We start from the raw sequence: 27,982 nt of genomic DNA, 5'->3' as shown, positions 1-27,982 counted from the left end.
TAAAAATTACCACGAAATTTTCACGAAATTACTGCCATATCTTCAACTATAAATACGATATTTTATATATTTATCACGAAATTTTTGAAAAATTAACACAAAAAAAAGCCGGCCCTGGTCATGGCCCGCTATGAGACACCGGAAGCGAGACTGTTCTGTTCTGTTGCCGCACTTCCGGCGTCTCGGCGCGCAAGCTTTCGTGACCCATTTTTTGCCGCTGACTGTACGTATAAATTCGTCCATGCTAATTAATTATGATATAATTAATATTAATAACTTATGATATAATTACCCTGTTGCTCAGGTTCGTTAAAAGAAATCTACGATTCAATAAACCGGGAAAACGCCAATGTTCTGATTGGTACCCAATGAGGTTATGGTAGTTAGTGAAGTCCCAACTAGTTTCGCATCATTTGTGAGCACTTTATGTGCGAAACACTTTGGATAGACAGCATCTTCAGTGTAGCGACCAGTCAAAACAGGTTCCGCTGACCTTCCCAACAACAGCAGCGCCATCTGTCGACTTGTGAGAAGTAACTCTTATGCAAAGCCGATGGTCTTGGTAACCTGGATCACACTGCTTCTTCTTCCGCTCCCTTCCCCCTCCAGCCAGAATCAGGTTCTGTGGGTAATCCCTTTCCCTTTGCATATTACGTGAAGCAAGGCTGCGAGCCGGCCAGTCGCCCTCTTGTGATCGAAGCGGCGAAAGCTGGAACCTCGCTCTGCTTCCATCCTCCAGCCGCTCCACGTGATTTCTGTTTACAAACACAGGTAAATGTTGATTGATTGAGTTTGTGTATTAAGTCCGCTTTATGCACAGAAAGGCTAATCGGGACTGGACCTACAGTGTAAAGTGGGATTCGAACCCGGGACCTCTTAAGTATGTATGTGCGTGTGCATGTTTATACATATTTATACAGCTTGAAGTTGCGAACTGGCCAAATAACTATTCGCAGCAAATGTTGAGGTTTGAGAATTATTTGCGCACGTTACAAAACAGCATCATCGTTTAAGAAAACAAGTTGGCTCTACAGTACATAATAGGCAGACTTTTCAATGGCCATCTACGTTTTTGTAATTCCACAAACTTGTAACGGTCGGATTGACCATTACTGGTTTTGGTATATTGTAATAATTAATTGCTGGCCAGCTACAAGGTGTAGAGTTAAGTAATATGTTTCCATGAGTGTACTTTTATGTTATTATTGCATGTAAGTGTATATGCTTATTGGATTGTGCTTTGCTGGATGTTAGAATCCCCTGTTTTTTACCTCCCCGGTTGGGGGAGCTAGCTGTCTTACAAAGGACCGTTGGCAGTGGAATTTTCCAACAATGCCTAGCAATGGTACAGAGTGTTTCAGAAGTTACTTAACCCCAACTTTGATCTCTAAAACGTGAAAACCACACGGCGTTTCCTGCATTTTAAAGCCTCATCCATTTTCATATTTTCAATACTTAATTATCAATTTAATCAATGGTGGAAGTCAGCGTTGATTTGTTTTCGGAGTGCTGCTTTTGGATGAGTAAAATATGAAAGGTCATAATTACATGTCTGATGATTGATGCCAGGTTAATTAATATAGGTTATGTGCATCATTTTATGGGTTTGGGACGGGCGAATTATATGAGTTGATTGAAAAGTGCTATTTTAGGGGCATAGCACAAGGAATATCATTTGCATTGTAGGTCTTCTTATAGTATGGTTTTATCAAATACTCCAAAGGTAACATGATCTATCAGAGTATCAGGTGAGAGCTTTAACAAGCGACTGGAGGCAAGGGCCTATCCAGGGGGTGGGTCCAGGAGATCCGGACCCTCCCCCCAATCCCATCTTCTTTTTGAAAATACTATGGTAGATTCAGCATACTTTCCGACGAGACACTTGATGTTGCAGGTATAGAAATAGAAAATTCTGTGTGCGTGCACGGTATGTGGATTCCGAAAATAACACCCACTAATTTTTTTTTTAAAGTTTTACACTGGGTAGTGATATATCAGATGAAAATCTGACTTCAGTGAGAAACTGTTTTGATACAGTAAGTGAAGTTTGTGCTTTTTTTCCTTAGAAATTATGCATGCAGAGGTGAAATACTAAAAACAAATGTATTGCAGACAGTAAAAACAAACTATTGTTAGTGTGTGAAACTCGATTTCTAGAAAACACATGATTCACTTCATGTGTTTCTTAAATGTCTTGAACCTTGTCAGTTAAGTGGAGCTGTGCGAGTGAACCATCCCAAGCAAGTGATCTAGCCGCAGTTGAAAAGGGGACTTTCCCGTGAAGAGATTTTCAGTTTTATTGTACAGTTGTCAAAGTATTTAGAGCAATCATCACAATTTAGCCTCTGCTCTATCTTAACCCAAGAGACGTCACAGAACTGCTTCAGAGAATTCGGGAGATTTCAGATGAAAAGTTCAGGAAAATATTTGAAAATGCTTCTGAAAAGCTTCAACAGACATTCAATTCTGAAATTAAGAAACGAGATAACTTTCCTCGTAGAGGGGGGACATATTGGCCTTGGGGGGATAGACACCCCTGGCTGGACCCCCCAATTTTATTTCTGGATACGCCCCTGACTGCAGGGCACAACTGCATCATCTCCGGGCCCCTCCCTTGAACCTTTTCTGAATTCTCTACTGATATGCCTCGTGTCACCCACCAAGGGATTTTAATTAAATGTTCTACAGGTGGTTGTTGCACCTTAGCAGTTTGTGGTTCCCAAACTATATAAAAAAAGTTCACACTGAGCACGTGCATGCACAATAGAAAGCTCCATTACAAGGGTCCATTGTGTCGCTAGTGAAATAATGGAGAAGCCTTGCGTATTCTCACAACACTGTCTGATAATGTGAAAACAGCTGAATATTACGCTTATCTTTGTAACACTTTGAAAGAGTATAGCAACCATGTCGAGCATGAGAAAGCCTGGAATGCGTAGACGAAAAAAATCTTCTGATTAAGTTGTGTGTGCTACTCATAGAAGTTATAACCGGACTCGGGACTGATGAGAAACCCTTTATCCGGGGCCTTGAAGACAATGTTAAGCTTGAAAGTAGTTCTTTTTCGTCCAGTTAATTATAGAACCAGAAATCATTGTTGCCTTTTTGGGGTTATTTGTAATTTTTCAGTACTGGCAGGTTTCTATGCATTCTAAATCAATTTTAGTTTTTCTTTTTGCAATTTGAACATTCGTTGTTGCTCAGTGCATTACAGTCGTATTTGCTTCTCCCAAAATTCTAAACGCAAAATAAATATTTTACTTCAGTCCACATGCAAGGAGAGATGGCGCTTTCTTGGAGCCTGATCGCAGATAAGGATAGACACAGGAAGGAGTCGAAGAAGTAACGTAGCAGGCAGATTGAAATAACAAGTATAATTGCACTTAATCCTTATATTTTCTTTAGCTTCAATAATTTATACCCTAAAATATTGTGTCGAATTATTCAAGTACTGTCACAAGTACATGATTCTTCTTGTCATGTATGAAAAATTCAAGCTTCGATATCGATATCTAAAGTAATTTGAAAATGAATTTTAGTACATCATTTCCAAGCCGTAAAAGAGGAGGTGTGTTTCAGGTGTGTTTCCTTTTTATGCCTTTATGTACCTGAATATTCTTTTATAGCAGGTAAAAGTGTAAATGGTAAAGTTCCCAGTGCAAATTGCATCGTACCATGAAGGCATATACAGGGAAATGTGGAGGTAGGGCGAAACACATTGTCGATCTCGGGCATTTTTGGAGGTGATATGATCAGTACCACGCTCGATTCGCCTTATCCCCTCCCCAAGATACGCATTTATTTAGGCTGGGTGAACCCAGAGTCGCTCTTATGCAGGGACCAGGCCGGAAAACTTTTACCTTAGATCATCCACGCCCGGAATAAACCTGGGCCTCCCACGTGACAGTCAGACGCCCTAGCACAAGGTTAAACTTTACTTTTTACTGTTTTTCTGTAATTGTTAGGTTCGAAACAAAGTAAAGCAATTCTGATAATTTATAATTAGGGTATTTTGTAGCTTTTCCACAGCCATATTTAAAATGTATTCATCATTTATCATGTAGACAGGCACGTATTTAGAAATTTATTTCGGGGGGGGGGCTGAACCAAGTGACTCGGAAATAATAATAATAATAACAGGTCGAGACAAGTGTGGTGTTCGTATGTGAACTTCGAGAACACTGGCCTTCATCGTCACAAGTATGCACCACGTGCGCTTAGGTCCGGAGACCTTGGAGACCACTAAAGATCTTCCACAGTCACCTCAGAGAAAATTTCCATTGTATGGACACACTTGAATGGTCCGTTACAGAAGACGGAGTTCTTTACATCCCAAGGCCTTCTCATAGACATTTCTTCTCGACAATGCTTTCCTGGGCATTATCTCCAAAGAATATATCTTGCTTCTATGCTAATAAGAGATTCTCGTACTGTTTGGCGCGGTGTGATTTACAACAAATTGTTTCTTGGGCAATATAAGTGTTTACTAAGGTCAGTCGAGACTCGAGAGCTAAGAGTTCGCCCGAGGGACTTGTGGCGAAACTTGTCTGCAAGAAGATATTCAAATAGGAAGACTCTCAACTCTTTTCCTCAGTCCATACTTGCATGCAATCGCTACTATTTGCACAGTCACGTGTCAGGACCGCTTACACTTAATACTACTTTTGTTTTCAAAGAAGCACCTGTCATTTTTAACACAAGTCTTCACTCCACTAACAATCTCCCAGACGACATTTCTCACATCCCACTTTCCAATGCATAATGATATGAATGTTAAAGGAAAGGTTACGCTTATTTTCCTGTAGGTTGTGTAACCTATAAACACATAACAGAAGCGCAGCGGCGGACTTAGAGTAGAGATGGGGCTCCAAACTGATCCCGAATTACCTGGAACCTGCAGTCAAAACCCAAATCTTCGGTAGCATGGGCTGAGTGCTCTAATATTTCAAGGATGATGATGATGATGTGTTGTTTTTTAAGTCTACTTTATGCACAGATAGGCTAATCGAGACTGGACCTACAGTTTAAAGAGGGATCCAAATCACTATGTGCCTACACCTTGGTATCGAACTTGGGGCCAATCCGATGTTTATGTTTGTCATGATGAAAAAGTGAAGTAGCTATAACGAAAAAACAGAAATGTGAAGAAAATGACAAAATAAGGAAAACATTTTTCTATCTAATCTAAACACACACACACACACACACACAAAGCTCTTGTAAAAGCTGAAAAGCTAACCTGTAGGCTATATATGAAACCCAACACAGTAAACTATCGCTCCGACGTAACTTCCAGGGACGCGTGGCAAGATTGCCAACCTCGGAGTGTTACCTGAAGAAAATACAAAAGAATAATGATACTTGAGATGTTTTAAGAAGTGTTTACAAACTGACCAAGACAAGGGTGAAAAATACTCTGGGGAAGGTGCCCTCCTTTTCACAGAACCAGCCCCTGTTTCTTCCGCCTTGATTACAATATCACGCTACTGGCGAACGCGATCGAGGAAGCCTTCTGCCTCGCTCACTCTCTCCTTACCGCCCCTCTTATAGCGCTACAATAACGTGGCTCGCTCGGCGCTCAACATGGGAGTGTTCTTTCACAAATAAGGCGGGCTTGACTTACTGAAATCGCTATCTACGTGGAGGGGTAGGGGGCAAAGGCGGCCGGATCGTGGTGATGATCACATCAGCTCCACAATGGCCGAAATCGTGAATGCCCATACCTCCACACCTCTTAAGAGCCTCCACGACTTATTGCAACGAGCAGGTTAGGGTCACAAACCTACACAATCTGTAAACTTTTCACGAAAAGTGTAGGAGGGGGCCATTTTCACACTGACCTAGAGCGGACGACATTTGAACTCAGGCCCTTAGTTCAAAATGATCACCCTCTTGAAGTCAAATTTTAAGTGATCTAACCCATTAGCATCTAAAATTAACCATAAATGACAAATGTTCATTGTTGAGAAAAAAAAGACAGTCGTTTCTTTCCCAGAAAAAAAAATCAACCACCACGTTCTAACACACTAATAATGTTCACATCTTTCTTGTTTGATTCACAATACGATTATAACAACCTGCAGTGGCAAAAAAAATCTACATATGTTTCTGCTGTTATGGCTAGTGTTTAGGCAATTTTCATTTTTTCCCTTGACAAGACCTAACTCGCTGAGCACTTACGGTGGTTGTTCTTTCCGTTAAGTATCGTTGATTTCGTCCTTGAACAAGGCTGTTTCACCGAAGTAGCCACTGTTGCAAGACCTTACGTTTGCAGAAGACCGTCTCATTTGAAACTATCAATGAAAAAGTAAACGGAACCGGAGACCAGTTTCCTTCTTTCGAAGTAAGTAATCGCAATGCTGTAACTCTATGAAATCTTTCGTATTGAGAATTTTGGTGAAGCAAATTCTTGTACAGCGGCAACAACGATTTTTAATATCGCTGCACCCATGAAGAGAGGAAGAAAAAGAAGTCAAGTCATGAACAACCTACCTTAACCTTGGATGAAAGTTCTGCAACAGCTGAGTAACATTTCGTCTTCTTTTTTAAATATTCTGATAACCATAAAAGCGGCCACAGGAAGAACACTAAAGATATGTTGTGGCAAACAAGGACAAGAAAAAAGATTTGAAAAATCCGACAGCACATATTCATATGCAACAAGATGTCAGCGAACAACACCTACAAACTTTCATAGTGTGACGAACAACTTTTGTTAATGACATTTTGTTCTTTAAGGCATCGTTTCAAAGCAAGAAGCCCTAAAAATATATTTTTTCTTTCCTGTATGTATGCGGTTTTGCGGCAGATTTCAACTTTAAATTTTCAACTTTCAAATTTCAATCAGATGTAAACATATTTCTTTGCGGAATGCATCTGCTGCTGTTCATGAGCTCACTAGCGCCACCAATCGGGCGGGACTGAAATGCTGCATAGCAGATGCAGCTTGGAATACTTATTGGAATGGTCAGACGAGGGGCTTGATGAGTTATATACACTTCTAAGAGCATTCCCTGACATTCGCTACGAGACTCTGCGGCAAGCGGCCCGGCTTCAGGGCTTGTCTTTCCCGGTGAACGGGTCCGCGACAGTCGCACGCTACAGTATGTTTTTTTCGCTCTGCCTGTCTTCGCTCTCTTTCCCTTTCTGTTGACGTTGCAGACTGACGCCAGTATAATCCTCCCTCGGAAGTTGTGTTGTGTCGTGTCCGTGTGTTGAAGATTGTGGCATAATATGCCACCACAAAAGTTTACATTACAACAAAGGATTTATCTTGTCGAGTGTAACTTCGGAAAGAGGAATTGTGGAGAAGTCCAACGATGTTTTGCAACAAAATTTCCTGGTGTTCCCGTTCCACATAGGACCACTATATTAAACCTCGTAAAAAAGTTTAGAGTAACAGGGTCAGTTCTGAATAAAGGTGGAAAGAAAAACCCACGTGTACGTACTGAGGAAAAACTCGATGAGATAGGACAAAGGTTAGAACAGTCTCCTCGGAAATCTATCCACCGCCTCTCACAAGAAACGGGTGTTTCAAAAACCACAGCATTTAGAGCCGCTAAAATTCTTAAATATAAAAACAAAAAATAATTTTAAAAAAATCTAAAAAATAAAGTATACAAAGACAATCCGCACACCATCCGTGAGTTTAAAGAGAGTATTGTACGAAAAATCGGGAGAATTACAGTAGACGAACTTGCACGTGTAAATGCCAATTTCCTTCGGAGATGCCAGGAATGTGTTGCAGCAGAGGGACATCATTTTCAACACCTTCTGTAGTAAAGGTTAGTACACAATATGAAAACTGTAATTTTAATAGCCGACTCTAGCGACTGTCGCGCATCCCGTTCACCGGGAAATACAAGCCCTGACGCCGGGCCGCTTGCCGCAGAGCCTCGTAGCGAATGTCAGGGAATGTATTAGCTAGAGCAAACTCATTGTTCGTATTATTAATATGTATGTATGCGGCATGTGTGTGCTTGTGTGTATGTGTGTGTTATGTATCATGTGAGTTCCTACCGTCTTGCAGGAATATCGCAACAGAATGAACTTGATGTTGCTACAGTTGATGGCGCTGGTGTTCTCAGCAGAGGCTGGAATCCTCTACCCTCAGGAATCAGAGAGTAGAGAGCTGCGGTCTCTGGATGGCTTGTGGGATTTCAGGATCTCGCCAGTCTGGGATCAGAATGTAGGATTCAGAGATTCCTGGTTCAAACGAAGGCTAGGTGAAGTAAGTACGAATTGAATTTTACTTTTGGCAATCTCACACATTGCTCTCTTCGATGGGGTATATCGTACAGGGGTGATTGATAGATCACCATTATGGCCATCTTGATGGCCATCAATATATTGTTATTTGTTCAGCACCGATGATCCAGTGATGGAAAACCCGGACGCCTAAAGTTCCTAGTTTTTCAACTTGTTTTCAAAAGGCAAATGCTGGTATAAAAAGATCAGTCATATGTAGTGTGATTTAAATTTAAGATAATATTAATCAGTGCTTGAAGTGGAAAATGTTAATAAGAAGGATGTTTGGTCTAGCCTTCGGGTTGCTCCTACGGTTTAACTGGGTGACAATGTGACAGCTGGGGGGTGTTTTGTAAACATTTTTCTACCATCTCCCCGCACCCCCCTCGTTTATTTCTTTGTTTGTTTGATTTGGTGTTTAAGTCCACTTTATGCACAGTAAGAGTAATCAGGACTTCACCTACAGTTTAAAGTAGGATCCGAACCACTATTTGCCTCCACTGGGTATCGAACCCGGGATCCTTTGATTACAAGGCGACAACGCAACCATTGCGCCAAAGGGGGGGGGGGAGGCCTTGCATCCACCCTCACTTCGAGCACTTACATTATGTTATATTTGTAAGATATCAGTATTCGATCGAACTATTATTGCTTGTTATGGACGAGACACGAAGCGCAAAGAGCATCCTTGAGCCTACAGAAGCTAGAATTGTTCACGATCCATTTTACTTGTTTTATTTACTCTGGGGACATCTTACTTAACAATTGACATAAACTGCTGCAACCATCTGCCACACGAGGAGACATACATGCTCTAGAATAAATCAGAGGCTTTGGTTTCAATATTCAAGTGCATTTCGACAGAACTGAAACAATCTTACCCCATATCCCTAAAGACATTTTATCGAATAATAAATATATGTTTCCGCATTGCTTATTTGTTTAATTAGTTGTACTGTATGTACATATGTTAATAGGATTTTCATGGAAGGACAACTACGTAGTTACGAAAGTAACATTTTAAAACTTTGACCTTGTGTATTCTTTAAACCTTAACTTCTATGTACGTTGTTAATTACAAACTACTAGTACTATGGAGGGGTCTGTCAGACAGCTGTTTTGATTTTGAACTTTAAGCTAGCTGTTTAACTATTTTCAATTTCTGAAGCTCTTGTCGTGTCTTTACATGACAGTAGAAGGCTACTGTAAAGCAGTTTTTAGTTATTATTGTTTAGTTAAAGAAGCATTACGTATTTTATACAAAAATTGCAACAATGACTTCTTTGTGTTTTTTTTAAAATTTCCAATTCTTAAAATGTCTACATTTTTTATGTTGTCAGAAGAGAGGTAGTTCAAATTAATATGTAATATTTTGCTGAAATTGAAAATGAGTTTTGAGCCATTTACACCTGCGGGGAAGGGGAGGGGGTAAGGGTAAATTTGGAGCAAATTTACCATAAATTGGGCCATGGATGTGAAAACATTTAGGAGAGTGTTGACAAATTTTTGAATGGTATTTGGGGTGTATGGATAAAGTCAGTAGAAAGTCGTTAAGTCAGTCATACTGACTTAAATACATGTACGAACTTGACATTTGGTTTCATTTTTCACGGAAGTACCTGGAAGTAACACTTTGTAGCAAGTGAAATAAAATACATAACACTATATTAGTAGTCTTGCATGTCGTGTTTTTTCGCCTGACAAGGACGTGTCCCTGGTTGGCATAGCCGAAAAGTTGCTCGCCCCACTAGCATTATGACACACAAACGACTGGAGAAGCAAGGAATAAAACTCGCTCAGAAGTTGGCAAGGGTAAATATTTACAGGCTTTGACACGAATAGGCGTTGTCATCGGTAGGAAAGGGGAATATAAGAAATGTAGGACAACAACAACGCAGAGTAAGTCGAGCCGGGAGACATTGGTGACAGCATCAAACGACAGGAATTTTTTTTTAGCCTTTGAAAACCACGCACACTCAAAATTAAATTACAGGGTGACCCAAAAAATGTATACACATGTTAACAGGAATATCGAAATCAAGTGTCTATATTGCATTTTGAAGAACTGGCATTGGAAGAGGTATATTCCAAGAAGAGTCCATGCTCTCAGTGCAGATGAGCAGGACCAGAGAGTGCAGTTCTGTGAGTGGTACTTAGCAAAATGTGCTGAACAAATGGATTGAATGAAGAGGTTCAGAAGATACCCTCCGCGTTCACCAGACTTAACGCCACTAGATTTTATGTATAGGGATGTATAAAAGATAAAGTTTACGGCACAAAACAGGCAAGAGTAGATGAATTGAAGGCAGCCATTGGACGAGAATGCGCAAACACTGAAATCATTCAAAGTGTGTATACATTTTATTGAAACACCCTGTATTTCCGTTTTACATGAAGTGTTCGAAAGCAGTGCACTGAGTTGTCAGATATAAAATGTTCCGTACTTACGTTACTTTCACTGGGCAAATAAATCAGGTGTATCTTAAAAAACAACTGTGGAGGGGAACGGGGACAAGGAAAATACCGCCTTGCAATTTAAATACAAATAAACTGACATACAAAGCCAATTTTCCATTATGTATTATTAGTAATTTTCCTCGAAGACATTTCGAAGGGTGATAGGCTAATCCCGATCGCCAATTTCTTGATATCACCCAGTAATTCAAATGTAACGACGTGTATGTTCTTAAAGAGCAATTTTAAATTCTTGAAGTCAGGATATTTGAAGGAATTTTAGACGAAATATGGACTGGAGTTTTTATTGTCAACACATTATATTCCTTGATAGTATTCATTATTCTTTACCAAGTGGTTTTAAGATTCGTGACAAAAACCTATACACTACCAATCCAAAGTGTTGTTTAGGTAATTAGGTTACCTCGGAAGTGGAATATTATATTTCGTGTCTACAATAAATTAGATAACATTAGAGACAAACTAATTATTGGTAGTGTTTATTTCTTTAAAATTATAAATCTCCTTAAAATTCATAACAAGTACTTATAAAATGCTTACACGATTTCCTCTGAATAAATATTTTAAAAAGAGTATTCCATATTCGCTTTTCTTCTGTATTATTTATTAGTCACGATAATAGGAAGTTTCCAGGAGTTCAAAATGTTATTAGTCACCACTGTACAAACACCATATCAATCTTTCATGAAGATTTAACAAGGAAAATATAAGACGTTGCAACCATTACAAGCACACACAATCTTCCTACCATGACTGAAACCAGCGCCAATAGCGGTTTCCATCATGAAGTTCAACCAGCCAGGAAGCGTAGCTGCCTGCAGTTTGCCACTCTATCTAAATTCTAGAAGCTGTAGCACAACTGCAGTTTGTCAAAGCCACAACGTTCATTTGTGATTTTCCAACATGCAAGTGTTACGTGAATTCTTGACTGCAGATGTCTGACCATACTTCAGTTAACGTTCATCAATTCGAGGAACTGTACGAATGGTACGTGAGAGAACGCACCGACAAGGAAAGTTATTCCGAAACTGTCCTTATTGGAGAGACGTTTATGCAACACAATTTCAGGAACGGTTGCAACACAATTTCAGGAACAGTTTTGACATAATTGTTTCTTTAGAACTGACGAATAACTGTTATAAATAAATGATATACAATGTATTACATTTATAAGGATAATTTGAAGTTTCGGATTTACACATTTCAAAATATTGTAGTTATAATGAGTTCAATTACAAAAACATAGGGTGTACATAAAGTATTTCCACTCTGAAATGTTTCTTCTCTTTGTTAGATTATTGGTAGTTGCGGTTTTCAGAACTTTATTTCTTCTCCTCCCCTTCTTTCTCTTTCTTCTTTCCTGTTCCTGTGTGTGATTATAGCTCTACTATAATGTAAATTATTTCGAAAATTTCCTATGCTGTGTGGACAGGGTGATGAGTTAAGATTACTTCACGAAGGCTAAAACCCACCGTTGTCCACCCAGTGACGACGCCCCTGGTGTGCAATAATTTGGAAAACTTCGTTGACACTCCAAATCCCCTCTTTATTGTGGTGATTTATTTCATTGACAGTTTTATTTGAGTTTTCTTCTCACAAATTCTCAGCAATCAAATTTATTTTTTTCAGACAGGAGATGTAATACAGATGCCTGTTCCCTCCAGTTACAACGACGTCACACAAAACAAAACACTACGAGATTATGTAGGTTGGGCTTGGTACGACAGAGAGTTCTACGTGCCCGAAAGATGGCAGCACCAGAAAACACGAATTTGGCTTCGTTTTGGAAGCGTTCATTACAAAGCATTAGTCGTAAGTATATTTCTGCGATATTTTTCTATTTTCTTTATAACCATATAGAATATTTGGTGGCGTGCAATGTATTCTCATAAATATACGTGCAGGAAGTGTAGTTGCTATACTGAAATAGGTATATTGATTTCCCCAACAGATATAGTTCATTACCGGAGAGAATATGGAGGTGAAGCACCTGATCAGTGGCGCAGGAACGTTTTTCATTTGGGGGGGTACAAAATTCAGCCTCCCATATATACTATAAACACACATACTACTGCACCTAGAAATACATTTCGAGGGGTCCAACCAAGTGTTGCAATAATAATAATAATAATAATTATTATTATTATTATAATATTTAATTAAATTAAAATATTAATTAAATATGTAAGTTAATTAATATTGTATTGTTGTTATTACGTGAATAGGCAAAAGATAGTAAAAGAATATAGATATAACAGCATCTAGCTTGCATGTAGTTAAGATCGCCAAGATTTGCATAAAAACAACTGCCCTGTCAAGGAATTTAATGTCAAATAGAAAAATAATTGAATATTTATTGAATAATAAACAAAAGTTAGATCCAATTAACGAAAAGTAAAGTTTCTGATTAATATCTTATGGATATTATCATTAGTTGTGTCACTTGTGTGCATAAATCTTTGGAACCTTTCAAAGCCGTATGAGCCAAATTCCTTGACTTCCAATAAGTTCAGCGGAAATAACCATTATATAACAAATGCTAAACAATTATATTTTGATTATTTACTTTTACTTCTTGGTAAGTCTTTCGGGGAAGTGTCTGGACCCCCTCCTAAATACGTCCTTGATACTTAGGTATAATGTGAAGGCATGGGAAATATTCTATTTTAGAACAGCACACACGAATGTCCTGTTATTTAATGCAAAATTTGCATTGCTATTTTTTTTTGTTTATTTTTCTTAGAATTTATGTTTCTTTAAACAGATTTTAAAACCAGATAACAATTCTGAAACATATACTGCTGGACAAAGAAAACCGGACACTTTAATATTTGACATCTGAATTGCAATTACTTATGAATTACGCTCTCAGTTTGGTAGTTTTCTGTAACTTTCGTTTTTGTTCTAATTTAACTTATTAATGTATGTAGAACATCCTCAAAGTTTGTTTTCTGTTGAATATATTTCCAATAATTTAGTTAGCCTTCGAATCAGAATGTATGCGTTATCACAAAAAATGCAAGTGTCCGGTTTTTTTGTCCAGCAGTATATATAGCTCTGGACTTCGTTCTGGGCTTATTTGAATTTTGTGAAAATTGCGAACAAAGATACATCTATTCATTTTAATGCAGGTTGAGATTAAAGGGGGTGAGGAGGATCTTGAGCCACCCCAACCAGGAATAATCATCTGGATATAGATTATGAATATATCATACTTATAGAGTTCCACTTCAGTTCATTCTAATTTTAAATTCCCATAGCTACGCATAAAAATATCTTTAAACAACTTATGGCAGATGTGTACAACATCCAATGTCTTTCAGAAGCCATGTAACAGTTGGGCTGAAAAGTTCGTAGGCTAACATAGTAAAAAAATATTTTTTTTGACAAAATTCGATTTTATTATTCAATATAGTTGCCTTCGAGGGCGATACAACGATTATAGCGGTCATACAATTTTTCGATGCCATTTTTATAGAACGATTTCTCTTTAGCCTCAAAATAGGCCTCAGTTTCGGCGATTACCTCTTCATCAGTGCTAAATTTCTTTCCAGCGAGCATTCTTTTAAAGTCTGCAAACAGGAAAAAGTCCCTGGGGGCCAGATCTGGAGAATATGGTGGATGGGAAAGCAATTCGTAGTCTAATTCATATAATTTTGCCATCGTTTTCATTGATTTGTGACACGGTGCATTGTCTTGATGAAACAGCACGCGCGGCACCCATTTTGCACACAGCTTTCGCATGTTCAAATATTCATGCACAATATGTCCAACACGTTCCTTTGATATTTTTAAAGTCTCAGCTATCTCGATCAACTTCACTTTACGATCATTTAAAATTATTTTGTGGACTTTTTTTCATGTTTTCGTCGGTAACAGCCTCTTTGGGGCGTCCACTGCGTGCATCGTCTTCGATGCTCATTTCGCCTCGTTTAAATTTAGCAAACCACTTCTCAACGGTTGATTTTCCTGGTGCAGAGTCCGAATAATGTTTATCAAGCCAAGCCTTGGCTTCAACAGTATTTTTTTCCGCCAAAAAGCAATGATTTATTAACACACGAAATTCTTTTTTATCCAATTTTTCACAATACCAAAAGCTGCTTCACTCACAATGCTATATCTCACGAACTAATTATCCGGCAGCTGTGAAATTTATACACGTATCTTTTGAAGGTTAGTACTAAGTAAAAATCACATGGATTTAATTCTGGTAACGCCATCTATGAGTCAGCCTACGAACTTTTCAGCCCAACTGTTATTTGGTATTTACTCAGACATCTGTAGGGCGTTGTATTAAAAAAGAAAAAGACTGACTTGAGGTGGTTCCCGATCAACTCGTAAGAAGTCTAACTTTGAAATATTTGTGAAACATTTGACAAAGCATTTATTTGTTATATAATTAGCTGTACCTAATGACACTCTTCAAGCACTGAAAGTACTATAATTACATATACTAAAATCGAAATTCTTCAGATCTCGGAGGAAGCAAGGAAAGCCATATGCTCAAAAGTTTTGTTTTCTTTTCAATCTTTGGTGGACCATATGAAGAACAGGCCATGGTTTATTTTTTGTATGTAGTGGTATTAAATGCAGATACATGCGTGTATTTTAGAGTGACATGTCAATTTCTCGTTTATGTGAAAAGGTAAACTTCAATATAAGCAAAAGCATGTGCGCGTCACAGTTAAAGATTTTTGAATCTACAAAGAAAATCCAAAACAGATTCCCACCTCGCCGGCCTCCGTGGCTGAGGGGTTAGCTTAGCGTGCCAAGATGCCAGAGATCCCAGGTTCGAATCCCGGCCTGGGCATGGGTGTTATTTGTGAGTATTCATCAATTTCATCATATCATCATCACTCATCCTCAACTTCGCGATTAGCCAAAAGTGGCAGAAATGAGAAGTAAAATAAACCAAATAAATCAATCAAACATTCCCATCTCACTCAAAGACCTTGCGAATCCAATCCAAAATCTACCAATAGAACCTGCAGTGAGTTTCATTTATCTCGTGCATTCATCTGACTAATGTAATTTTCTTACAGCTTAACTTTAGGGTATAACTAAAAATGGTGATGTGTTTGTGTTGCATTCGATATCAAAATTTGATTTTAAGTAATTAATGTTATTATTATAAGTATACCTCATACATAGGTAATAAAAATTCCCTCCCCGCTCCTCTGATAATGTCGCAAATTGAACCCTGTTTAAATGTCTAAGAAAAAAAATCATTTCACCTAGGAATGATATCGCGATGCGATGAGTTGAGAATTGTCACAGCCTCATCTCGTCTCCTGTGTGGCGAGGTCCTTCTCGTTCATGTTTGTGTTTATTTTTGTTTCGGTTTCCACTCTAGATTCACTTCATGCTCAGATAGGCTAATCGGGACTCTATTTTCAAAATCTCTCAATATATAGGTTTAAGTATAGTTTTCCGAACACCCCCTTACAAAGTTATGAAAAATATGGGTGAGGTACAGCAGTACATTGTACCCCCAAGTTGGTCTGTAGTGTCTCGTCTCGTTCGTGTAAGTATTTCGTTTTGGAAAATTCCATTTTAAATATTCAAAAGAAAATGGGATCAGTCATATACTCTTCTGATGAAGATTTGTATCTTATCTTCGAATCGACGTGACCACTTCTTTAGAAAAGTGTACCCCCCTCCTTACGCAAAGGAGCATTCGTCTGCAGCTTGATTGTCTGAGAGCAAATCTGATTCCATCATTCCACACACATTTTAAACAATTTTCATCTCCTTTAAGAGGTTTCCAAGAATAGGTCAATGAACTAACTAGTAGCAACCACAATGTAGTAGAATAAGTTTACAATCAGTGGCGTGCCCAGGATTTTCGAAAGGGAGGGGTTATGTACACTATTTTTGGTAGTCATCCCTATTTTGCCAGCTTTTCCTACATTTGACGTTCTTTTTTTTTATGAATACTAGGCCAAAGGGGGGGTTATAACCCCCACCAACCCCCCCTTGGGCACGCCACTGTTTACATTGGTTTGAATTTCTGTGGTAAGGAAGATTATGTTTAGGCCTATAAGTTATAAACAATATACACTTTTTTATTGGGCGAACTTAAAATAGGTTCTTTTAACAGTAGCACCTTGCGTCTGCTGTCAAATTAGCAAGGGGGGTACAACTCGATTTACGGATTTAGGGGGTTCAGTACCCCCCTTCAAAAATTTAGGGGGGTACAATGTACCCCTGTACCCCCCCGTTCCTGCGCCACTGCACCTGATGGGAAAACCATTAAGGCACGGTGTGCGAAGTTTTTGGCTTCATTTGTACCCTTACAAGGTGCAAATTGTTCAACAATTGCAGCCAAATGATAAGCCACAACTACAGAAATTCGCTATTGAAATGCTAGATCGTATGGACAAGGATCCTAGACTTCTTGTTTTCACGAGGCCACATTCCATCTGTCAGGGTTGTGCTTCTCCTCCATATTATCTCCGATAATTTCTTTGCACTGCATACCAGAATACAGATTGTGCGCGCTGCTGCGGAGTCGCCATTGTGCTTTATGCGATTGTGGCGCTGCATAGTGAGCAAACGGTGAACTTCGAGGTCATGCAATAAAATTCTTTGAGTTTCTCTTTCGTCTAGTACCACTCGCATTCCATTGTTTCATAACCTTTTAGCAATGATGAATTGAAATGTTGGAGGTTTGAAAGGAACACGCTGTAGTTCAGCACCCCAAGCATTAAGCCATAAACAGTTTAGCTTGAAAGTTCTAAATTTACTGCCAGTAGGGTGGTCAGAGCATTGGAGATTAGCTTCTTTTCCATCCTGCCTAAAACAACCACTATGTTTTAAACTTTTTTCATTGTCGAATTGTAGCTGAATTTATTTGTCAGCTATCTTGAAGCGAGTTGAGTTATTTCACTCAAATGCAACACCAGGGGACGAGGAAGAGCCTGATTAAGAGTTTATCCATAATGTTCCATCAGGGAAGGGTAGTGACGTAGTTTTTAGGGGGCTTAAACATAGATTTGGCATTAAAATTGTCATAAAATGAGCCTTTGTAAGCACTTTTAGAGGGTGTTGCAAAACTTAAAGGTGTTTTAAGAGCTTTTGGGGGTGTTTGGATAAATAAATTGCTGATAAAACGCATAAACTGTGGCAGGGTTATGAATCTTAGGTCTGAAATGTTTTCTTTACTGTTGTTCACTGGCGTACCCAGGGCCGAGCTGATGGTGCTACAGCCCCTCCCGAAATTGTCAGAAAATCAAATCAGTTAACTCAAAAAAAGAAAGGTGTAAATGCATACCCCCTTCCTTTAAATGACCCCACATTACCATCTCTATCTTCGAGTAGATCTTTAATAGAGCGAAAAGCTCTAAATATACGAAATACTTTATTGTCTATCCCACCCCCTAGATCGAAGCTATGTACAGTGGGATCCATGAGTAATACCGTGCAAATTGTCCATCACCATATTCGTGCACTTTAGTTGATCCAATAAGAGCTTCGGGAATTAAAAGAAAGCTTAAAACAAGCTGTTGACAACTTCTGCACCAGCATACATAAAAATCCATCGCTTAAAAACACATAGGATGTAAGAGAAATGAACAATTTGGACGGTAATACTAATGAATCCCACTGTACTATCCAACTTTACAACTCCAGCCCAAAAAAGAATCCTGCGTACGCCAGTGCTTTGTTGTTTTGTTTCCTCGCACTTTTCGTTGTAAGGACTAAGCTATATACAACCTTAGTGACAATGAAGTTCGGCCAGTCACAAATATAGGAGTGGGTTGTGAAAGAAGGAGAACACATGCATATGCTGAACATATTTTATTCAGCAGGCTACATGGAACAAAGGAAAACATAAATTTCCGCTGCAACGCAGCAATATATGGTGTCCACACAAAATAAAACATTTTCGTCCATCTACACGTGACATTGAAGTTCGACCAATGTTAGAGGGGATCCTGTTTACCATGGTGTGACGCCGCCCCGTCGGCGCATAACTGTTGCAATGCTTCGGGGCATGTTGCGGACGAGTCGTTCAAGGTATTCCACATCGATGCGGTGCCATTCCTCCTGCAGGCAGGCGATAAGAGCAGCCACTGTCGTGGGGCCCCTCTGAACACGCCACACATTCTCAATGGGCGAGAGGTCGGGACTCGATGGTGGCCATGGCAGAGTTCGCACGTGATGGCGAGTCAACCATTCTCTTGTCAACCGCGCTGTATGAGGCCTGTCATTGTCGTGTTGAAAGATGAGACGCCGCCTGTGGAACAGGTGCCTTCGCACTGTGGGAAGATGCCGCTCCAGTATGCGTGTATAGGCGTGTGCATTCACAATGCCCTCACAGACGTGTAGTGGGCCAACCCCAGATGCCGTCATGCATCCCCATACCATCACCGAGACAGGTTTCTGTACCCGACGTGCATAACATTTTGCTTCATTCTGTTCCTCCTTCCGACAAATGACTGATTTTCCGTATTTTCCCGTACACAACGTTGAAAATGGATTCGTCCGTCCACAAAACCCTGTTCCACTGCCGAAATGTCCAGCCCCGGTACATTCGTGCCCACCGTAGTCGATTGCCTTTGTTCAACATGGAAAGGAAGGGTTTACGTTTCACCTTGTACACTCGGTAACCGCATCGCTGTAGGTAACGGCGAATGGTTCTGGTTGACACTTCAATGTGAAAGCGTTCTCGAGTCCACAGTCGTAATTCGGCCACAGAAACATGATTGTTGGTCTGGATATAGCGCCTAAATATCCGTAGGTCACGCACGCTCAGCAGGCGTTTTCGACCGGGGGCCTTACCTGGCTCTGTAGTATTCGTATTTTGGTGGTGTTTGATGATGCAGTGGACGGTTGACTTGGGTAAGTTCAGTTGGCGCCCTATTTTCCGTTCACTGAGTCCATCCCGTTGCAACTCCACCACTCTTCTCCTCACGGTGTTGTCAATAGGTTTGCCCCTGGCCATGGTGATGATGCACTGCGGTTCCTCGGTGCACAGCACGCGCTTATATACGGCGGACTCCCCTATCGTGTCCGTGACGTCATGCTTCCGTCGAATGCGCCACTATCTGGAATTTTTCCGTATGGGTCTGGTGCCTGGTCGAAGTTCAATGTCACGCGTATAGTTCCCCGTTTTCGTTCTTTACGTGACCTTGGGTGCAACATGCTGGGATCACGATTCTTGCCTGCTCACACGCCTCCTTTTACACACATGCGTCACTTCTGCGGGTCACCCATTCCACCGCCTATGCCTCTGTGCATTTAATCACGTATTCCTTTCTGGTCGAACTTCATTGTCACCAAGGTTGTAAATACGTAGAAAAGCAACGTAAAAATGAATATCCAGAATATACCTAAATATGAGTGTTAAATCATCCCTGTAACTGGTATCACTGAACTCAGGAAGCTTTTTCTTCCGTTTCAGTGGGTCAATGGGCATTACACCACAAGCCACGAGATGGGACACTTGCCGTTCCAATGTGACGTCACAGGATCGCTACGTTTCGGCGCGAAGAACAGGGTCACAGTGGCTGTAGATAACACCCTCAGCGCCTACACCATTCCTCAAGGACAAGTGGTAGAGATAGGAGGGTAAGTCTGCATATTGTTTGTCCTTACATGTAAATGAATTTTCTCATGTTTTAAGCATAGAATTCTAATGTGATGTGGATATCAATGTTGTATCCTGCCAACATCAGGTATGGATTCTCTGTTCATCTGAAAATATGGCCGAAAATGCATATCCTAATGACTGGGATACTTTCTTCACTCTCATCGCATGTCTTCGTTGCCGCCTGCACGACCTAATTCTGAAAACTCACACATCACACAGAGTGTTACACCTTGTATATGGAAGGATGAACCCCAAAACTTGGGAAGGGATCCCGGGTTCGATACAATGCGGAGTTACATAGTGGTTCGGATCTCACTTTAAACTGTAGGTCCAGTCCCGATTAGCCTTACTGTGCATAAAGTGGACTTAAAACACCAAATCAACCAACCAACTCAAAACTTGTGAAGACCAGGATTTTTTCACCTTTTGTCACTCTGTAACTTTTGTATTAATTCAGCTAGTATTTTTCTTTCCTTTTTATCTTTCTTTACACGTATGTAAAATCTAACTGACACAGAGGAAGACGTGGATGTTGTTTAGAATGGCAGCAAGTCGCCTAAGTATTGAGCACCGTGTCAAATGTGTACGTGCATTTTCCATTACGAATAACGTGTAGCTGAAGTTCAGCGACGAATGCTGCAGGGATGTGGACCTCTAGCACTTAAAAGTGCCACTGTCTCAAGGATCAACAAGTTATTTGATGTAACCTGAAGTGCTTCAGACTATAAAAATCTGGTAAGCCACGAACAGACAGAAGGAAAGCCAATTACGTTTTCATTGATTCAAATGGAGCTCAAATTGATAATTATGAGGAAAACAGATAAAATTGTCATTGTGATGTCTAAGTTATTATCTTCAGAAAATAAAATGTTGCCAATATCATAAATATGATTGATTTGTTGTTTAAGTCGGAAGGCTAATCGTGACTGGACCTATAGTTTGAAGTGGGATCCGAACAACTGTGCCATGTGCCTCCACCGGCTATCGAACCCGGGATCCCTTGATTACAAAGCGATGACGCTACCACTAAGCAATCGGGAGGCCCTATTATAAATATGTTCTCATTGTTAAACGTAATTGATGATCTTAATTCGTGCCCACCCTGTAGTATTTAGTACTGTATTTTAGAACCTTTTAATGTATCTGCCAGTTTATATATATACACACACACATACATACATACATACATACATACATATAAACCCTCATGATCTTCTGATCTTCTTGGATACCCCAATCCCTTCAGCGATGAACAATGCAATGTTAGTGGGCATTTGATATATTGTCTGTCTATTAAATTTACTTTTTCTTGTTCCATGTTTCGAGAGAAGATGTGTTAGAATAACGAAGTAAAAATCGCTATTGAATGGATAACATCCAATTTACCATTGTCATTAAGATTCAGACAATTATAACTACATGCTTCTTTAATTTGTATAAAATCGATGATTTTCAAGAACTTTTGCATATACGGAATAATGATTTTTGTGAATTTCTTCTTTAAATTTCAGATACAGATATTCAACTCCACGTTTGCGGCAGACATACACTTTCGACTTCTTTAATTACGCAGGGATACATCGTCCCGTGTTGCTGTTCACCACACCAAGCGTGTACATCGATGACGTCACCGTCACCACAGACATTGATGGAACCACAGGTACGATTCTGGTTCACGTAGTGGCGTGCCTAGGGCTGGTGCGGACTTGTTGGGTGCCCAGTGGGTGCTCGCTTACCAAGAGTGCGACTATCTCTCTCCCGGATATCCCTGGAGCAGGGGGGGGGGGGTCGAGTGGGCAGAGGGAAGCAGTTCACGCTGCTGGAATGGCTGGTAACTGCAGTCGCTCTCCCTCCACGCAATCCCATTCCCTCTCATGTGTTCATTGGTCTCATCGCGTCACTACTTGCGCAGAGACTTGTTTTCGTTCGAAGGCTCCAGAGATAATCGGTAATGCTGGGATAATTATTATTCCTTTACGCTTGACTTAACAGCTTAGAAGCCGTTTTTGTCCATAATTATAGGGCTTATAATTATGGACATCACTTATATACTTATTAAACATTAGTTATAATCATGTTATAACGTTTTAATATATTATGCCGGAGGTGGCAGCACTGCGCATGTGATACGCTTCGATTTATGGGGTATTCGATAAAATCGATGTGTCTTGTTCGATTCATAACATTTGGCAGTAGCTTACGAAACAAACAAACAAATCTGGCGCAGAAGGTTATTCAGTGTTGGACAATCTGCACATTACATTATGATATGTTCTTCCTGTGGCATGTCTTTTTTGTATTTAAATTACTGAATGATTTGCAAAGAGAACACGTACAGAAGTCAAAAGTGAAGGAACTGGTTGCAAGCTATCGAAGAACCTTTTCACCTCCAGAAATGCAGAGATTCCTCTAGCGGTATAGTTTCCCCACCCCTCTGCCTCAACGGGCAAGCTTGCATCCTCAAAATGCGCTTCTGTCCAGTTCGATTTTTTCTTAATATTTCGAGTTCGATGACGGAGATTTCCATTACGTTTTTTTTAATTAACGAGTACAGTATGTGTTTCTTAATGTTTGTGTGTTTTCTGTAACACATGTATCATTAAATCAGAATAATAAACGTGACATACATTTTTACAATCCTGCTATAGACGAATTTTAAAATATGCAGCAATATGGTAGAGACGGCCATATATTAGAATGTATTGCATAGTTCTTCATGCTGCTCCCGGTTAAGCGTCTTTAAGAAAGCCACTCCCGTCCAAGAACTAATTGCTCTTAATCCAATCTTGTATTAATTAATAAATTAAATGTTTTAAGATCACTTTCCGTAGCTTATCTTAGATTCGTAGCTTTATCGGCCCGTACTGGGGGGAGCTGGCTCCTCAGAAAAAGGTGCTGGCGACTGATTTATTTTTTAATGCCCAGAAAAATTACACTCGTGGTCAGACAAATGGAATGTTAACCAGACGGTATTAGTTTTGTCTACCCCTGATCATATTCCTTTACAAATATTCCTGGGTTTGTCACACTGACTAAGGTAACTCAGCTTGCTAATGATGTTATTTCTTTGTTTCGGAAACCCATAATTATCTGTAAGACAAAAGGTCAAATGTGAAGATCATCTTTCCGAACTGGTTTCCAATTCTCGTAAACTAATCCTTGACGTAACGACCTTCGATCTCTTCCCACTTTCGCTGTTCCACCAAAAATGGGCACCTGACCACAGTGTATCTGTGATTCTTCTTCCTTTTCCTTACGTCAGCGAACACATCAACCTTTGCCTCTGATTGAAATCTACGTGGATTGGAATGCTCGAGACCTCGCCGAATGATTCTTAAGAACTGCTTTCTAAAACGATAGCAATATCTTTTAAGAAACACGCAAGAACTTCCTCAAATAAAATATGTATTGGGAATCGACGTAACGGTATTTTTCGCTCTTTTCGCGAACACAACGTGAACATTATCATACGAAGAATGGAAATTAAACGTTTATTTTAGGCTTTTTATTTTTTTACTTTGTGAGAGCAAGGTAGCTTTTTTCAATTTCTATTTCTTAAATTATTTATTTATTTGTTTTTGCGGGAGTGGATTCAGACCCTGAATCAGGTGGGGGCTTCACTCCCGGCCCTACACAGGAAAGGGGAAACTGTTTTGAAAAGGACTGCGAAAACAAAGTGTAACTGTATCGCGTGGCTGCATATATACAGGATAGAATACGCCTTTTTTTTTCGAGAGCTCACGAGCCAATCCATTTTTCACGGGTGTTACATTTTCCTTCACTTTTTAACTGTAAAGTTATTGTAACCAAGGACGTATTTATGGGATCCAGGGGGTCCGGACCCCCCCGAAAGATTTATCAAGTACTAAAATTAAATAATGAAAAATATATTCGTTTAGCCGTTGTTGTATAACTTCCTCTCAACTTATTGGAAGACAAGGATTATATTGGAATCATAGGACTTTGAAGGACACGAAGGGCGTATTTAGGGGTCCGGACCTCCCCCCCTCCTACCCGAAAGACTTATTAAGTATGAAAATTAGATATTGAAAATATACTCGTTTGCAGAATTTGTTGTATAATTTCCTCTGAACTTATTGGAAGACAAGCATTATGTTGGGAACTTACGGCTTTGAAGGACATTACAAAAAAGATTTATGTACACTACTACTCAAAATAATATGCATAAAATTTTAATCAGAAACTTACTTTTCTCCAACTACACGTAACATAAATTTTTCTTATTCGGTAAATATTCAATTATTCATCTATTTGACATTAATTTCATTTGCCAGCGCACTTATTTTTATGTAAATTATTCCGATCTTAACTACAGGTAAGCTACGTAATGAATATGCACTCTTATATCTCTATTCTTATACAGTCTAATGTATAATGGTGTAATAATATTAATTTATGTATTGTAATTAGTATTAATTTGATTTATAATTATTTTAATATAAACATTATTATTATTATGATTATTATTATTCCTAACACACTTGGTTCTGACCCCCCCCCCCTCCCGCCGAAACACATTTCTAGATATGTGCCTGATTGTGACTTACTTTTCTTACTACTTTCACAGTAGTACATCAATAACTTCCTGCAATCAAACTATCCCTGCAGAAAGGGCAGTGTGTAAATAGTTTCTCAGCGTTTCCAATACCTAAGATGTCGTCGAACTTGATTTTGCGAGTAAAAAATGAAACTGAAATTTAACGACCAGGACGACACCGTTTGAGTACATACATACATACAACAGGGTGCCCCACTAACGGCGCAACTGGGAATTAAGAGTGGCGTTACTTTGTAACCGAAACCTGTACATACATAAGTCATAGCTACACCAAATGTTAGTCCTGTCCAAGTAGATATTTTTAAACATAGAAACAACAAACGGGGTGTAGTGTTGTTCATGCAGTGTTGCCAAATGTAAGTGAAAGTGTAAATTTATTTTTCCACAAAGCCTGGAAAATTGCATGTCAAACATTCGTACGGAAATTTGGACGTCAATTTCCACCTTGGGTAGGTGGACTATTTCGCCATCTATAGTTCAGAGAAGAAAACCGATCGTTTTCGCGTATAGCCAATCCTGAAATGCCTCGTAAAGGCGTACTGGTCCATATGGGTGTTTTATAAAAATTGTGAGGTACAGTGGCAACACTGTTGATGTTTGAAGGCAACAAAAGGTGTGTTTAGTGATGGTCTATGACATGGAAATACTGGAAACAGGAAAAAAAGAAAATGAAAATTATGGTGAAAAAAGTGTTACTTACCTACTCCTGGCAACCATGCAATGCGATAAGAGCGCAGTGAAACAAAACAGCGCGTTTACTCTATGCTGATCATTTTGCAATTTACTGTATGCATTCTTGATATTATGTTAATTTATTATTGATCAAAAAGTTAGACACTCCACAAATAATAAGAAGCGTTCGATTAATTGATCATTGCTTCTTTTACAGTATCAACGATCTTTCATATTAATTTTTATTTTGCATGCACAGAAACAAGTTTAAGACAGGGAATTTTGTGTGCGGAATATGAAATTATTGCTCTTTTCTTTACAGGAACTTGCCAACTTCTATACTGTTTGAAGGTCCTTTTAATTTGGGGGGGGGGGGGGAGACTCGCCGAGGGTTTCTTACCGGTCACGTAACAACACCGTAGCTCATTGTGTTTTATAGTTTGGCGGAACCGTGTAGCTTCTAGCAGGAAAATATCCCGTGCTATACAGCAGAGATTGTCCCAAAGTGGTTTCGGGGACTTCGTACACGGCCTCCACACTCGCCAGATCTTAACCTATTCGAGAAAGAAGTCTAACGGACTTTTCGAAGAGACCACACAATACTGAGAAACCTAAGAGGTCAGTGTGGTTCGTGCCTTACAATTTATTTAGACCAGATGAATACCCGAGAAACGGTTGCGATATGTTTACGAATCAGAGTTTGTTCCTGAAAGACTAGATGGCAAGTTCTGGCGCAAGGTGGAGGTCTTTCCGACCCCAATGATTTATAAATCGAAATGAAACTCAGAATGCGACTCCGAGATTATCTGTCTGTCAATATTGTGGTAGATTTTTCTTCCGGAAAATTTCCTCCCTGATAACAGGTAGTGGATTTCGAAAGCGCACTTCCTTTCTGAATATGGAAATGAGATGTAGGTAATCTGGTTACTTTGGCAGGAAGTCATTCACTTCTCTTCCTGTGGAAAGACGAAAATACTGTTGCGGAAATAAAACTAGAGAAGATCTAATGTGTTCTAAGATTGCATCCGCAAGATCCAGCAACTGGGTAAAGTAAGCGCTGTACCCGTATTTGTTTGTAAACGCCAAGTGTGAGTTTGACTTGACTTATTTATCTCTTTCTTCCCCAGTAGTATAAAAGTATATAGGATAAACCCAACTTACAAGTGTAGAAAAGGCGAGGCTATTTGATTGAACAATCAGATTTGCTTACACTTAAAACAATGCCAAGATGGGGCCTGTACCCCAATTCTTCAGGTGTGATATGCTCTGATTTTTAAGAAATTCTGAATTTCTAGTGTAGAAAAGGCGAGAGCTCAACAGATAGATTTACCCATACTTAAGACAATGGCAAGAGGGGCTTATACCCTAATTTTTCAGGTGTGGAGGTTCGGGTTTAAGTCCTCATAAAATATGAAGCCTCCCCTGATGGCAAAATGATAATATTGTTGCCTTGTAAACAAAAGGCTCGGGGTTCGAGTCCTGATAAAATATTTAAGATTGAAATACATGTGGCAAAATAATATGTCCACAAGTGAGATTTTGAGAATAATTACTGCTAGTTGATAGCCCCCAAATCTGAAACCCTGGTAAAACAATGTTTTACAACAATATATTGTACAAAAACTGAATTTCTCAATTTTCTTATTTTCTCATGTTTTATAACCACTTGCTCAATACAATAGAAGAATAGTGGGTAGGCATAATTAATTGCCTCCATGTCCTGCCGGCACGCAAGAGATAAAATCTACACGCTAGAAGGGAGCATTAATGATTTTTCTGTACGATTCACTGAAGGGGGCATTAATCTTTCTGTGCGACAGGGGGAAAAAGTGTAACATGTTGCAGACATGTAAAAGTGTAACAAAGATTATTGAGATAAAAATACATATTTTCACACAGTGGCAATGAACTGCACCCCCTTCATGCTGAAAGCAATTCTATTCTGATAATATGAGCCTAGGCAAAGACTTAGAAAATATTATGGCAGTTCAAAATCCAATTTTGTCTGTATAAGGGTCTCAGAACCCAGTAAAATGTGGGCATATTCCATATTGAGAAGTGTTAATATTGTTGCATTGTAATCAGGGGCTTTGGGTTCGAGTCCTGATAAAAGATTGAAATATATACAACTGCCCACACATAAGATATTCACTGCTAGCTGATAATACAGTTGAGGTTTCAAAGCTGGTAGAGTGTCTGGGACCTCTCTGACAGCAAAGTGTTGGTATTATTGCTTTGTAATCAAGGGGTTTCTGTGTTTGAATCGGACCTCTAGAATTGCTCCGTGACTCTCTCATTTCTTACATCATAAACATATGATTTTTCCCCTATGAGAATGACGCTACATATGGTGTCATCTGGTAAAGCCTCGTGGAATTCACAGATAATTTTAATGTTTGTCCTGTCATTAACCA

At 39.4% G+C, this 27,982-nt stretch overlaps 1 protein-coding gene across 1 annotated transcript in view; it reads left to right on the top strand.

The window, feature by feature from the left end:
• The first annotated feature begins 676 nt into the window (after positions 1-676).
• Positions 677-27,982, top strand: part of LOC145990033 (beta-glucuronidase-like) — a 69,330-nt gene continuing 42,024 nt past the window's right edge. The window contains exons 1-5 of the mRNA XM_083125660.1: positions 677-771; positions 8,030-8,230; positions 12,352-12,534; positions 20,129-20,295; positions 21,829-21,977. Coding sequence (XP_082981786.1) covers positions 8,045-8,230; positions 12,352-12,534; positions 20,129-20,295; positions 21,829-21,977 — 685 coding nt within the window. The 5' untranslated portion in view covers positions 677-771; positions 8,030-8,044. The remainder of the gene's footprint in view (positions 772-8,029; positions 8,231-12,351; positions 12,535-20,128; positions 20,296-21,828; positions 21,978-27,982) is intronic.

Source organism: Lepisma saccharinum, chromosome 7 (assembly GCF_977018435.1).
Source record: "Lepisma saccharinum chromosome 7, izLepSacc3.1, whole genome shotgun sequence".
In the NCBI taxonomy this organism is placed as follows: Eukaryota; Metazoa; Arthropoda; class Insecta; order Zygentoma; family Lepismatidae; genus Lepisma; species Lepisma saccharinum.
The sequence above is the reverse complement of the archived record's forward strand: the minus strand, read 5'-3'. Positions and strand labels throughout refer to the sequence as shown.